The sequence below is a fragment of the Netta rufina genome (assembly GCF_964035555.1).
Source record: "Netta rufina genome assembly, chromosome: 25".
NCBI classification, from domain to species: domain Eukaryota; kingdom Metazoa; phylum Chordata; class Aves; order Anseriformes; family Anatidae; genus Netta; species Netta rufina.
The window spans coordinates 3,939,882-3,954,545 of NC_140149.1; the positions used below are offsets into that span (position 1 = coordinate 3,939,882).

Below are 14,664 nucleotides of genomic sequence, written 5' to 3' on the forward strand. Positions count from 1 at the left end.
TCCAAAAAGAAGTGCAAGCGCTCAGTTTCATGAGAAAATTAAGACCTATTGATTGACTGGAGCATCTAACACTGAATGCCTAACACTGTTAAAACATGGCTTAAGGACCTTCCCTATTTAGTATTTACTCTTTAATTCTGGGTACTGAGGAGATATTTTCAACAGTTAGTTCAAGCTATATTACATCTGAAGACTTTTACTGTCTGTTCTTGGTCTATTCTTCAGCAACAGCTGCAGCACGTGGACCGTGAGATACAGATAATGAGCCTTATCAGCATTTCCCTGGAAGGCAATAAACCAACACATACTCAGTTCAGTCAACATGTTAAGTCTTCTTTCTAATGCCAAATACTCAGTGCCCTATTTTCTATTTGGTTTTGGGTAAGGAGCTTTGCAAGCAAAAGAGATTCTGTGCAGAGCTCTGGACTTGATTCAAAGCCTATTATAAATCACTGGGCATCTTTTCCATCAGTTCATGTGAATCTGATGAATTATGGCTATATAGCAATGCAGGAAGTACACCAGAGCTAGCTAGTACATGACAGTTGTTGTGCTCACAACAAAGCTTCTGACTAGGTAAAATCATTTCCCAACCACAAAATACCTTTAAGAATGATGTCAACGAAGTCCAAAGATGAAATGGAAAGAAGTTCAGAAAAGTTGTCTGGCGATGAGGGACAAGGCATTCTTGGAACCTCCAGCAAACTGTTACTCTGTGCGGATGAAGAAACCAGAACAGTAAATTCCCAGCAGAAGTCACGCGTGCTTTGTGATAAGAACATGTTCTGATTTTGCTGTGCGAAACCTAGATTCTGCTCCTTACCCAAAGATGGGAGGGGGTGGCATGTTTATCAGTCGGTTCAGTCAGCGATGAGCTGGCTTGAAATTATTTTAATTGCTTCTATTGTGTTTTATCTCCTACAGATCATAACTGGTAAGAAGCTAGGTTCCTAAATGACCTGAAACATGACTGTATGTTTATATTCCTATCTAAAAATCTTGTGATATCAGTTTCCGTACACGTGCACAAGTGAGAGCTCTTATCTGATAGTGAAATAGAAAAAGACGCAAGAAAAAGTGAAAGGGCTGTTGTCAGTTTTAAGCACTGAATATTTGTTTAATCTTGGACAAATCTTTGAGGTTAATCTCTGCATTATTTCAGCAGAGCAGAACTGCACCCTAGAGTCTTAGTCCTCTGTTACGCACTCGAGCTTCTGCTTTTCCGTGTTGGTGCCTTGATTCCTGTACCAAAAATTTAGCAAGAGATGCTGATACCCATAGGAGAACCCGTCTGTCTTTTGGCTCTGTCCATGCAGGCTTTGGCTGGTGTTGGTGTGGAATGGGTGTGCAAAGGGATGGAGGAAATGATAAAATTCAGCTCTTTGTCTTTTAAGAAGCTGCTGAAAGTAGCAATATAGTGCAGGATTTGGGATGGTGGCATTCCCTTAGTGGGACTGGAGGAATTCCCTTGGTGGTGCTACCGAGATGCCTCCGTCTGAAACGTTGGCAATGAATTTGTTGTTGCTGGGAGGAATCACAGCGGGGGCAGATGTGAGCAGTGTGACGGCAGCCTCCCCATGCAACTGGAGTTATTGCAAATGTAACAGCCCCTTGAACGAATGTAGTAAGAGTTTCTACAGTGCTTTTTTCCTGAAGAAGGGACGCTCTACCCTATGCCAGAATGGGCGAGGTTTGAGAGCATTATCTACTGCCATTTACAAAGCAGTATGGCTTATATTGCTCTTGGTAATGTCTTTTTGGTTTCTTAGGTATAAATGCCACAGTCTGCGTAAAAGTCACTATATAAAGTCTTACCTCTTGAAGAAGATGCTCTCTTTTGGGTTTATAGGTCTGGAGCAAACACATTAGCTCAGTATTCTCCTCAATTTTCAAATAGGGAATGTTAATCTGACATGAATTTAGTACCTGCAAATGACAGTGAAACCTGTGATTGCAAACAAATAGGAAAGCATAAAGTCACAACAAACAGCCTGTTGCTGGTTCTCACCTGCATCTCCAGTTTTCCTCCCATTTGCAATAAGCAGTTAATTCCCTCGAGAATTTGATCTTTGCGTAGTCTGAGAAACCTTCCCGTGTCGGTATTGATGTCAGTTTTCTGCGATTCCAGAGCTAAGACGGTATGGGCAAGAGCAGCACAGTGCAGCGGGGTTAAACCTGAACGGAACAGCACGGGCAGGTCAGGCAAATCCAGAACTTGAACACCCCACTGGAGTACACCATCCCGCACTAGGCTATTTGTAAAGGATGCCCTATAAAGACTGATTGGTTCACCTCCTAGAACTTGTAGTTTGAAGACAAAATTGATCATCCTTTGGCTGAGATAAAATCTGTACTTTGAAACTTCTGGCGTCTACGCTAAGCATCCATGCAGCTAAGCTTTTCCTCTTACCATAGTGGTCAGTCAGGTTCACTTCTACCCGCATGCCATTGTCTTTGCAGTTCTTCAAAACCTGAAATCAAGAAGATTTTGAGATGATAAATTCTGATTTTGGCACTGCCAAAATACCCCCATTAAAGCTATCTTACTTTAACCACATCAGACCAAAGCTAATTTTCATGTACATAAAATCCTCCTGTATTTTACAATGAAATGCATTTGATTTCTTTGCTCTATCCTTGCACTTAGGGTTGCACAACATAAGTGACCAGTTTACCTCTAAAACTCTCAAGTAGCCATTCTCTGCGCACAGGTGGAGTGGAGTTTTCCCCAGACCATCCTGCTCATTGACGTTAGCTCCTAGGGATATAAGGTCACTGACCATCAGGTGTTGGTTCTTTTCTGCAGCAAGATGTAACGCAGTCTGAGAAGAGAAGAACGAGAGAAACTCGTTGAAAGTGAAAACCATTTTCACTTTCCACAATACTTGGAGAATGAGGTTTGGAGTTGGGATTTGGGGTTCAGTTCCCAGCTGTGTTAATATTTACTCGGGCGGATCACTTCCTCCCTCTTTTGTTTCTTCCTTCTACACAAGCATCGTAAACACTCCTCGCCTAACAGGATGCTTGGTGTTTATCAGGGTTGAAAGACATTTATGTGTGATGGAAAGTGTCCCCATTCTTTGCAGGATAGCACCCTACCCGTTTCTCTGCATCCTTCTCATCAATTTTATTTAGGGCTGCAAATCTCCGTGCAAGCGCATAAGTCAGGGCTCTTCTTCCTTGTGCAACAGCCTTGTGCAGCAGCCTGGAATAAAACACCGCTTTAAATAAGTAGGAGATAAAGGAATGGTTAAATTACTCAAAAGTAACAGTAGGAGTGTAATTTAAAATGTGAAATGTTGAAGGTCATAAAGGCCAAAAGCTTGGGGTATTTAAGCATTTCTTTAGTTTCTATATGAATGAGGGAGGTGCTGGTTTTGCAGCTTTGTTTGAATCTATCTGCCAGGATTTCTCGGTCCTTAGTTCTTGCTGTTGTCCCATTTCTCTCCTCTCCAAGAGCTACTCCATGCTTCTTTTTTGTTACCAACCTCCGTTTTTTTTTTACCTGCATCCTTTAGTACATGGAAGAGGAGTAAAAGACACGTAAAAACCCAGAGAAGGGAAACCTTTCTCCTGCACTTAAAGAAGTATTTCCAAAAGGTAATTCCCAGTCCTATGCAGGAGAGTTCCATTTCTTCTGTGCATTCAGTCTCACTGAACTACTCAAAACAGTACATTTCTCCTGAACTTCGTACAGAAAAGACTTGTGTTCTTGTAAATGTGGGCACATCTTCCTTTCCTCCTGGAGGAAACACTGATGCATCTGATGTAGGCATTTATATTATTATTATTATTATTACTTTTTTTTTTGTCCTGTAGCAAGGTACCCTTGATGACATCTCTATAATTCTGCAACTCACTGCAGTCCTTGTTCTTTTCTGTGGGGTCTGTGAATACTTTGGGGACAGAATTGTCCACGTGAACAGGAAGGAATCTCTTTTCCAGCAAGCCTAGGACAGTTTATAAATTAAGTTACATGCTCTGTCAGTCTGATTTGATAGTAGTATCTTCCAACTAGCTGAACTTCATGGAACAAAATAAGAGATATGAAGCAAGTAGTCGTTTATAAAAAATAAATAAAGACGCCATGCTGGGCAAAATGAGATCAATAAAACCTTTGCTTTCAATTAATTTCTAACAAAACAGCCACTCCCAGTTCTTTGGAAGTCTGTGCTCTACACTGGCAGCATATGTATATTTAGGTGTAATCCTCCCACCCAGTTTTATTGCCAACTAATAAAAAAAAGTAATTTTCCTGAGAGTGTATGCAGCTTTGAAAAAGATCTCTTGAAAATCTTTTTCTGTGGCAATTATTTGTTTTGCTAGGTTTAACATTCTTATGAATACCTGTAATTTATAACTCACTTTTGAGTAATGTTCCGACTGATTTTTTCCTGATGTCAGTTGTAGTGTAGCAATCCTACTGCAAAAATGAAATCTTTCTATTTTTACTAATTTAACTCGGATTCTGGTTTTCATAACTTAATTTTGATTCTGTCTACAACTGTGGATCCTGAAACACATCTGAGCCTCCCATGGAGCAAGGAAGCCTTTGCTGCAGGTGTGCCCTCAGCTAGCGGCTGAAATTACAGCAAAGCCTCAGGACAAGCGAGGCCCCAGGAAACGGAAAGCAATGTATTTCTATAGGAAAAAGTGGAGACCTGTTGCCATTTTCATCAGGTGCAAGCAGTTTGTCGGCCGGGATGTTTCGCAGCAAACTTTCCTCCCTGTGTAGCTGGAACTGGAAGAAAGAGATGGCAGAGAGATCCTGCTGTGTGAAGGAAGTCGAGGCCAACCTCACGTGTCCCCCAGCATCTGGAGAGCCTGCGTTAGCTTCCAAAAATGCCTCCGGGTAGTGTCCTGATGGGTCAAAGCAGGGAGATGTGTTTTGTGCAGGGTGTCTCCAGAAATCCTTCTGGGTACTGGCACGGGCGTCCTGCACCCACCAGCCGCTCTCTTTCTCACTTGTTCTTGGGAAGGTTCCTTGAGAGCTGGGCTCTTGCACATTTTTCTGACCGTCGTGAAAAGAAGTCTGTACCTCTTCCTGAATGGCTGAGCCGTGCTCTTTAAAACAGCACTGGGATTGCAACTTGGTGAAGCCATGGCGCCTCTCCTGCAGGCCACCAGCTGCCTGCTTGCTTCCCCTGCTTTCCCACCGAGAGGCTTGCGGGTCCATGGAGAAGCCCTGCCCGAAGCCATCTGGCACCGAGCACAGAGACTCCTTCTGCAGTTGGCTTTTGTTCAAGTCTTCCTGCAGCACCTCCACCAGGATGTCGAGGTCCTCTAAGCCTTTTAGCGTTTGCCCAATGCTCTGCTTGCTCTGAAACAGCAACAAAAACGGGGAGGGCGGAAGATGGGGGAGGGAAATCAGACATGAAATGTCCTGTTCTCACTCAGTGATAGAACATGAAATACGCCTGGGGAGGCTGGCAGCACGGCGATGAAGGTGTTATGCATACCTGTCTAAGCTGTTTCTCTGTATAAGGGTGAACTCTTCTCTTTTCTGCTGGAAAGAAAGGAAGAGAAAATCTATTTTGAGTTATGGGGGGAGTACGCAGAAGGTATTTTCATCAGGAATTTTGTCGCAGATAACCGGTAACGTACAGGGTTTTGGCACACAGCTGTCTTGCTCCTGTAATGTAAGGGGAGCGAGGAGCTGGCATGGAAAACTGATCCTGGGAGAGAAGTGGCTCAGTTCTTTGGGTACTTAACGGGGGATATCCCCATTAGAGAAGGAGGCTGTTACCAAGAGAGGAAGGAGCTTCCTAACCTGCTTTTCCTGAGGATCCTTTGGTTGCCATCTTCGCTAATGAGGCTTCCTGAGGACATAGAAAAAAAAACAGCTATTAAATAAAACTCGATTTGAGATTCTTGCAGGTAAGAGAAAGTGAAACAGAGGCAAAGAGCATAACAGAAACTTTGTAAATTGTCCTGCACCATGCACTTTGCACAGCAGGCTGTAAGCAAGTCAATTTTCATGAGTGGGTAACCCATGGCAGCCACACAAAGATAGCAGCGTAGCCTTTAGAGCAGACCAGGTGGCTGGGAGCCTACCAGCTTCGTGGGCTGGTTTTGCAGGTTGTTCGCAGGTCTGGGTTGCAAGAGCAAAATTGCTGCTGATTTCAGGCTGTCTTTGGATTACAGTATCCAGAGCTGAGGATCTCTTGATGTCACTAAGGAGCGGTGTTCCTAGCACAGGCTCTGTGTAAAATTTGGTATATTCTCCTCCTTCATTAAGAGCTTAATGCACTTGGTGGGTGGAAGAAGCAGCAGCTGTAGCTGTCACCTCTCCAGAACTTCACAGGGTGGGAGTGGGACGTGTGTACAGGATGCTACAGCTCTGAGCCACCGTCCTAAACCCCAGGAGCGTCCTTACCTTGCTCTGAGCTGGCTCCAGGCCTTTGGAAAGCCGGATTTTTTTCAGTAGCTCCCGTACTGGCATCTTCACCCTCACGCCCATGTAACGCTTCTGAGGGGGGTTGGAGCTGAGTGCAGGCTCTGGAAAAGTCATAACACGATGCTTAAAGTAACATAATTCTGAGCTGCTTGGAATAGTGGGAGGGTGAGGTCACCCTGGGAGACAGCCTGTGATTCGGATGCTCATCATCAGTTGTGGGAAACTTCCACCTCACCCTGTGTGTCCCTTAGCTCGGGCCTTTTATTAAAACACTTCCTGCTGCACAAATACCCCAGTGCATTGCTTCTCAGGCTACAACCGCCTGTGTGGCCTCACAAAGGGAATTCTTTTCTGGAGCAACCAAACAAAAACAAACCCCAAAGCTGGCTGCGGGATCTTCAGTCCCAGGGCACAGGCAGAGAGCTGAGTTAACCTGCACGTTACCACATGAAGGCCACGGTCAGGCTTCAGTGAGCAGGGGTGGTTTCAGCTTTTAGAGAGGCTGTCCCACGTGTGAGCGTGGCACTGGCAGTGGGAACAGGACAACAAGGAGCAGCGCAGCAACGCAGAAGGAAATTCAGATGGGTGGTTGGGAAAAAGAAGGAAAGGAATCGGGTGTTTCTGTTCTGGCACTTTCAGTGGTGCAGAAATAAAGGTGCTATCTTGAGACTTGGCCTTGGGCAGCTCCTGTTGTTGCCCGTCAGCTCAGGGCTGCCAGACTGGCTGAGAGCACATTGCTCTGCTTTTAAGCACATCCAGGTCAGTGCTCCTCTCAGCCATGTCTTACTTCTGTTGCAGTGAACCTCTGTCCTGTGCTTTCTTATATTGACAGGAGTGAAAAATGAGAGTTGTTTCAGAGCTGAGGTAGTGATGCCATGCCCGAAGTCTTTCTGCAGTGGTTCTCGGTGTATTTAGAGGTCAGTACGGTGCGATTCAAAGGGAAGCAAGGATTTTTGGTAGGGGAATGCAATGGTTATTTGAGAATATATATAATTGTCCAAACAAGCTTGTCTTCGTCAAAACAAGCTGCTCTGTAATTGTTTGTGTTAGGTCTTCTTGCATCTCAGACTTGAATCCCCAGACTTGAAAGACTTGCCCAGATTAGGAGCTTAAACGCATTGCTTTTGAAATACCTTTTATGTAATGCTGCTTCCCGCCCCCCGCTCCTTGAGCACGATCCTCTTCTTATAAAACACATTCAGTAGCAGCTATCATCGTCATAAATGATAGCTTTATTGCCTTAGTTCAGCATCTTCCCAGCTCGTTAGCAGAGCCGATGCACAATTACAAGGCGGGCGCTGGGGTCGCTGTGCAGGCTGCTGAGGGGTCAGGGAGAAGGGAGAAGCTTCCCTCCTCGTGCAGGTCACGACACTCAACGATTAAACAACACAGCAGGCTGGGAAAAGGTGCGTGCAGCTCAGGCAGGCAGCTTCTGTTAGAGGCACAGTCGGCGGTAAGAAAAACTTGGGGTACACTGTGGCGGCTGCTGGCATCTGGCGGGCGAGGCGGTGCACAGGAGCTCAGCAGATGTGCACGGTGCATCATCTCCCCAGCCTCGGGATGTCTCGGAGCAGGCAGGATTGGCATGGAAACCAGCCGCACGAGATGTGGTTTCGCATCACGTGGCGGTGTTGCTCTTCCCTGCTGCGGGCGATGGGAGGCTGACGCCCCTTCGGCGGGTGGGTGCCGGATCCCAAGCAGCCAGCAGCGCGTTACGGATGTGCATGGAGCTGCTGTGCTGTGCTCATATCCCCGGCCTTTGTGAATGTCTGACCTACCACTGAATATTTAAAACACTGGGACTTCAAAAATGTAGATTATTTCTCAGATTGCTCTAGAAACGGGAATAATCCCCGGTTTAGACTGGTGCTTGAAGAAGAATGATTTAGTCTTTGTAGAGCATTTTAAAGGCCTATGTGAAAAGAATCATGAAAAGGCTAAATTGCTAGCACGTTATTATCTTCAAGCTATTTTACAGTAAAAATGCTAGATGATGGGTTAGATTACATGCCCAGATGTATCCTTGAAAGTGAAGAACTCGGCAAAGGCAATGATTCATCATGCACCCTTTCATATGATTTTGTAATCTTAATAACTCAGAAGGTCATATCTATTACACTGGTGTTAAATTCAGAACCAAACTTGCAATTCAGATTATAAACGAGCAGCAGAATGCTAGAGAGAGACCGAAATCATGGAGTGCTGAGCAACCCTTTACGAAAGGGAATAATTTCTGACTTCAGCAGCAGACCATGACAAAATAAAAACAAGAGTTGAGTAGGAGAGAGCACCATGCATCTTTGTTTGACGTTACTGGCATGGAAACTTGGTGTGTGCTGCTGTTAGCACAGCTCTCTGCTGGCACAGAAGGAGTTGTGAGGCAGTGTACTTTTTTTTGCTTTGCAAAAGCAGCATAAAATAGAAAATGCGAATAAAGATTTGATCTTACCAGCAGGAGCAGACATCTCTTGTGGGTTACGTGGAGGTGTAGGGTAGATCTCGGGGCTCGCAATGTTAAATTCAGTTAATCCAGAGTCTGGCAACGATGGGCTTTGTTGAAAAGAGCTTTTGGGGCTGGCAGTTTCTCCAGGCAGAGGAGATCCCTGGCCTGGGCTGTAGCCACAGGTTTCATTTTCACTGCTGTTTTGATTGACCAGTAGTTCAGGACTCATGCAGACTGTTTGCAGCATTACCTCTGTGTGTGGAGGAAAAGGTGAAAAAGGAGCTTTTCAAGTTAAAAAACAAAAACAAAAAACAAACAAACAACAAAAAAAAACTTGGTTGCAAAAAGAAGAAAAAAATCAAGTTTCACATCAAGCACATGATAGCTGTATTTAATTCTCCAGTGTAGTCAGCCACTCAAAGCTGGGTCCAAATTTGCTCCCCTGTTCTTCCCAGCAAATTGCAGCAGTTGCAGGATAAAGCCCGCCTCGGGATCCCGGCAGTCCCTGCAAACTGCTTTTGAGAGTTTCTTGGTGCAACCCTCCCTCGCTCTTTATAGTCAGGTATGGCCTCAAGGACGTCAGCCTGGGAAGGCCCCACCCTCTTTCCTAACTGCAGCAGCAGCTGATGAAGAAATGACTTTTCCCATGAAGAGACCGAGTATGAGTCGAAAAGTCGTTTTCCCTAGGTACAAAACATAATTAAGCTGTTAGATTTACTGCAAATAACACTGGAAGGGAAAGAGACCTCTGATTTAGACTAATAGGTTGGATTGTGCACATGAGAAAGGGATCCAGAAACAAATATTTTGTCAATTCTTGTGTTAGGGGAAGGAAAAGAAAAAAAAAAAAAAGAAAAGGCAGTTTTTCCAAGGTTGTGTAAGAGGAGAGCTATTGCTCACAGCCTTCAAGAAGCAAAAATAATCCTCCCTTAAGCACAAAAATTCAGCTAAGGAAACATATCCCCTACTCGCTGCATAGTTTTGAGTCTGTGATGAGAGAGAAGAGTTATATGTTCCATAAGGATTTAAGCGTTTCTGTTTGTGTGGTTTTTGTCTGCTGTGTTCACAGCAAGGCATTATGCTTAAATACTGTGACAGGTGCAACTATTAAAACTCCCTGTAAGGATCTCTTTGGATGGACACTCTTCTTGCAGGAGGTGCTTCCTTGTCACAGGGAGACTGCTGTACCAGATTTCAACTCCTTTCTTGTGTCCCTGGGAATTATATTTCATTTCACACACCTGTTTGAGCTCAAACAGATATTTCTCTCAAGTTCCTTGTTTGGAAAAAGATAGCAAAGCTTATCAAATGCAGCAGCTCACATATCTGTGCCTTGGAAAGCAGCCCAGGTTACCCCTGAACAGCATAGTCTCATGTATGCCTGACCAGAAAGCAGCCAGACTTTCTGGACCAAGTTATAAGAACAGCGTTACAAATAGTTTTAGTTTAAATTGGTCCTGACTCCTCTCTGCAGACCAGCGCAATCCCCGTGACCCATTTTTTCTCTGCACTTAATAACTCCAGTCTCAGGAATATTGGAAGAATTATTTAGATATGGATCAGAACGAGGAGACTTGGTGCTTGCAAGATGAGGGTAGAGTCAGGTACCAAAATATGCTGCAGCCGTGCCGGGCAGGCTGTTATCTGGCTTCCTGCCCCACAGATCCTGGGATCTAGTGACATTACTGCGTTTGGATCCCAAAATACGAAGGCATGGGGAGAGACATGGCTAAGACATCAATATCTTAGCATGGCTGCCAATGGGCTCAACTACCAGGCCAAGGGAGCAATCCTGGGAAATGCACAGGGCTTTGTAGGTGGTGTTTGGAAATGAAGGACACGTAAGAGCTAATGTTCCAGTTTCTCCCTTAGTGGATTGTAACCAGTTTGCCCAAGGGAAGTGATTGGTTAAATGATATTTCAGGGGTTAGTAGATTATTTCTCTCTCTAACAAGCCACAAAGAAGATCTGCTTTTAATGAAGGCCATATTCTGGTCTGCTTCAATAAATACTTTTCTCCTGTCTCGCCCAGTTTGCCTCGCTGATTGCGTGAGTCTGGGACAAGCTGGAGCCAAGCTTCAATCCTGCCTTCCTTAGAGCGACGTGAAGCAGTGTGTTTTTCTGTAAATGTTACCGTTCTCTTCAGTAGGATGAGGCGTCACTTAGGGAACTACTCAACGCTTGTAGAGGTGGGAGAATTTGGCCCACTGCACACAGGAAATTGCTGCAATGAATCATTGCGTTTATTGGGTTGTAATTTGCACTGGAGATTTCTCATCCTTTTATTCTCTCCCATACTCCAACCCATATCTTGAACAGTTTTCACTGCTTGTTTATGGTATGCTCTTACATTCACAGCAGGAATTAGGCTGTTTGTTTGTTTGTTTTTGATAGAGAAAAGACCAAAATTCATTCCCATAGCCATGAGAAGAGAAGCAGTTTTGCAAAACTGGCAACAAAAACCTTGGAATGTGGACCCTGCAAGAAACTGTCTCCAAGGCTTTGCATTTGTTTAACTGGGAATCTTGTGGTTCTTTTGCTTCTGAATTCTACAGGTATCTGATATTTTATGCAAACGCTTTAGCATTGTAATTTTAAATACCTCTTGTGAGTCTGATTCTACAAATGTTACTAGAATCGGCCCAAACTGGAAACGAGCTGTCTACTCGCAGCTGCAGCTCTGTTCTGTCAATGGCAATTTTAAATTTGGACCCACTGAGAATGCCACAAGTCGTGTCCTCCTGTAGACATCAAGGCAAGGCAAGTTGTAGCATGCACAGCAAGTAGAGAGATTGATAATAAGGCTTTCTAGGATCTGTAGATACTACTTCAGTTGGTACCTCCCAATTCCCACAGCTGTGGACAGAATTGTTTAGCATACAGCCCAATGAAACCTGGCTTGGAAAAAGTATTTTCTAGCCAGGAAATAGACTGTTTTCATAATCTTCTGTATCTTTAGTGATTTCTGCTCTTTTAACCTGCTCTTTACCGTTTATCAATGAAAAGGAGAAAATTTCAAGGATTGGGAATGTAAGGAATTGAGGGCATGAGTATCAGCGTCTGGGTAGAGGTCTTCAGTGATGGTTGCAGGGGATGAGGTCGAGACACTGGTTTGGTCATAAACAGCTCCCTGAGCCTTTAGGAAAAGCTGCTTTGTGCCTCCTGTCTTGTTTGCCCTCTCCTGGGGAAAAAATGGCATGCCAGATCTTTGCATTGGGGACATATTTCCTTTTTGAGTGTGTTAATGCCATGTTTTCTGAAAAACGGCCGTCACCGTCTGGAAGTTCCCGGTGGCTAACTGTAGTTACGGCAGTTCCTGCCTAATTGGTTTATGATGGGCAGCTCTGCCAACCTCTCTCCATGTAAACTTTCAGGTTATGCTGCCAGTGGGTGCAGCTCCTTTTATATCTTTCAATGCAGGATGAATGCTCTGTAGCTTCCTTCATCCCTTGTTGCTACATGTTTTTTACTGCACACACCCACTTTAACGGCATTCGCCAGGGTAGGTTTTTGTCCGTCTTTCCCCTTCCATGCTGTTGTTTTGCCAACTGTTAACTCACCCAACTAAGAACTCCCTTGTTGTAAAGGTTTCTTTTATTAATGCTTTTTTTTCAAGCATGTAGGGATCGGGGATGGTGGGCTGAATTTGCACTAGTGCAGAAAGCAAGCACAAGGCTTTTCCCTGCACGAGCTTTCAGGATCTGATTAGAATGTAAATAAAACAGCTGCTGCATGTAATTCTCTGCAAGGGTGAACATTGTACTGTGCAAGTAGGCCTTGAACTTAGTGGTTGTCCGGTAATTTAACAGGTAATCACTGAATAATGACCTTAATATTCAGAACCAGTGCAGAGCACGTGTTTGGGATTTTCCTTTGGGGTGTCCCTCCTGGGAATTGGTGCTGTGATGCGGTGGTGCCATCTGCATGCCCTCAGTGACAAGGGGAAATTATGCTGTGCTCTAAATGTGCGTATTTCTAAAATTTTATACCTGTGCTGGCAACAAAATGGCCTTGTGATATTGCTATTTAGTCTCACATTTTCGTAGGAAACAGGAATCCCTAATTTGCCATGCTGGGATGGGCCACTGGGTAATTGCATCTTGGGTCTCTGCTGACGGCAGCCAGGAGATGATGCTTCAGAAAGAAAAAAAAAAACTTTTAATGACAGAGGTCAGGGCCGTGCAACTGAACCCGAGTAACCAACATAACTCTTAGTCATGTTGGTGACCATGAAGTATGAACTCACCTTGTCTCCTGCTGCAGTACAAAACGGAGTTGCAAAACAAAATGAATTTGCCTTACCAGTCGCAAAGGCACTCAGATCTGCTAGAAAGGCATTCCCTGGGAACTGAGGTCTGCTCTCTTAGGGCTCTGAAGTCTTTAGATGACAGATGGTGTGTTTGCACTTAGTGATTATTGTCTTTCAGTAACCATTCACGCTCTGTTTTGCCTTCAGATCACACGGACAAGGTCCACCTTCATATCTTTTACGTTCCAGGTACTTTCTGCCGTTCCTTAGTGCCACGGCATGTTGTGATCTCCTCTGTGATTTCCTTTGGAATGACAACCCTTCCTAGGAAGGGAGGGTACCAGAAGGATTCCTGCGTATTTCCTCGGTTCCAGCAGACCTGACTGAGTCCCAAAGAAGGGAAGCTGCTTGCTTCGTGCACATGACAGTTATTTCCCCATGTGCTTCCCACAGCCACGTGCCCGAGGGCTGTGGACATCCCAGCTTGTCTGGCCTGCAGAGCAGTCTTTGCTGTGGAAGATGAATATGTATAGCGAAGGCAGGAGAGTACAAGTGGGTTGCAGCTCTCCTGAAGGCATAATTGACGCAGTCGTTGTAACTTTTTGCGTGATTTTTATTGTAAATTCCCAATAATTGCCTGCCAATGACTCATCTTTAATGATGACCCATGGTTACTTCTAAATGTTTTCCTTGGATTCAGAGCTCCCCAGCACTGACAGGGATGGCGTGTTCAGACTATTTTTACTTCCCTGAAACACCTTTTATTCAACAATGATGAATTTTTCGCTCCTGTTAGACTGCCGGTTTGACTCAGTCCCCCACAGTTAGGAACCAAGAAATTTCTCACGCTGTTTGCACCTCTTCACTCTGTGACAAGTCAAGCTGTTTCTCCTTCTGATGCTGTGTGACACTAATTTCTAACATCACTGCGTGTAGTGATCAGATGCCGCTAATTGCTGATGGTATTCAGCTCTCTTCTGAGCTGCGTGGCCAGATATCAAAGAATTGCAGGCTGTTGAGGATGAAGAAGCTATTTTCTGGTATCTCTATTTTCAGTGCATTTGCAGGGCATGTGATTTGATTTCCTCTTCGTACAGCTCTGAGAAATATCACTCCTGACTCAAAAGTATTTAATTGTATGTTTGCTTTCTGGTGTATTTCTGGAGAAGATAATTAAGGAGAGAAACTCAGAACTCTTATAAAGTGGTTTCCAGGTTTTTCTGATCTGAACTGTGCTGTTAACCTGAAGTTAGCACATCTGATCCACTCTGTGAAGCAACAGTGACCTCCCATGGGCACAGATGAGCTGTCAGTGGTATGTTCTTTCTGCCTTATTGACTTGACAAATCCATTATGGAATTGATCACCTAATCCCAAGGTTTCTGAATAACCAGCCAGATGCGGTATTAAAACCTTGTTTGTTCATCAGCTTTCTGGCATGTGTTTTCACCAACCTATATCCATCACAACTACCCAGCAAAGCTGACAGCAGAAGTAGGGGCCTAACATATATACAAAGTGAAAAGAGGAAAATCTTGTTGTTTGGAAAATTGTGATGGGTCTACCTTTGGGATC

The 14,664-nt window shown here is 44.4% G+C and overlaps 1 protein-coding gene across 1 annotated transcript; it reads right to left on the bottom strand.

Annotated features, from left to right (window-relative positions):
- Positions 1-572: 572 nt before the first annotated feature.
- On the bottom strand, positions 573-9,087 carry LOC311218773 (uncharacterized protein; the record flags this gene model as incomplete). The annotated part of the gene is made up of 11 exons (XM_084301626.1): positions 573-713; positions 1,816-1,926; positions 2,009-2,175; positions 2,411-2,471; positions 2,676-2,822; positions 3,100-3,205; positions 4,662-5,320; positions 5,460-5,503; positions 5,771-5,819; positions 6,377-6,498; positions 8,847-9,087. The coding sequence occupies 11 exons, from the start codon at positions 9,085-9,087 to the stop codon at positions 573-575; spliced, it is 1,848 nt and encodes a 615-aa protein (XP_084157752.1).
- Between the last annotated feature and the right edge of the window lie 5,577 nt (positions 9,088-14,664).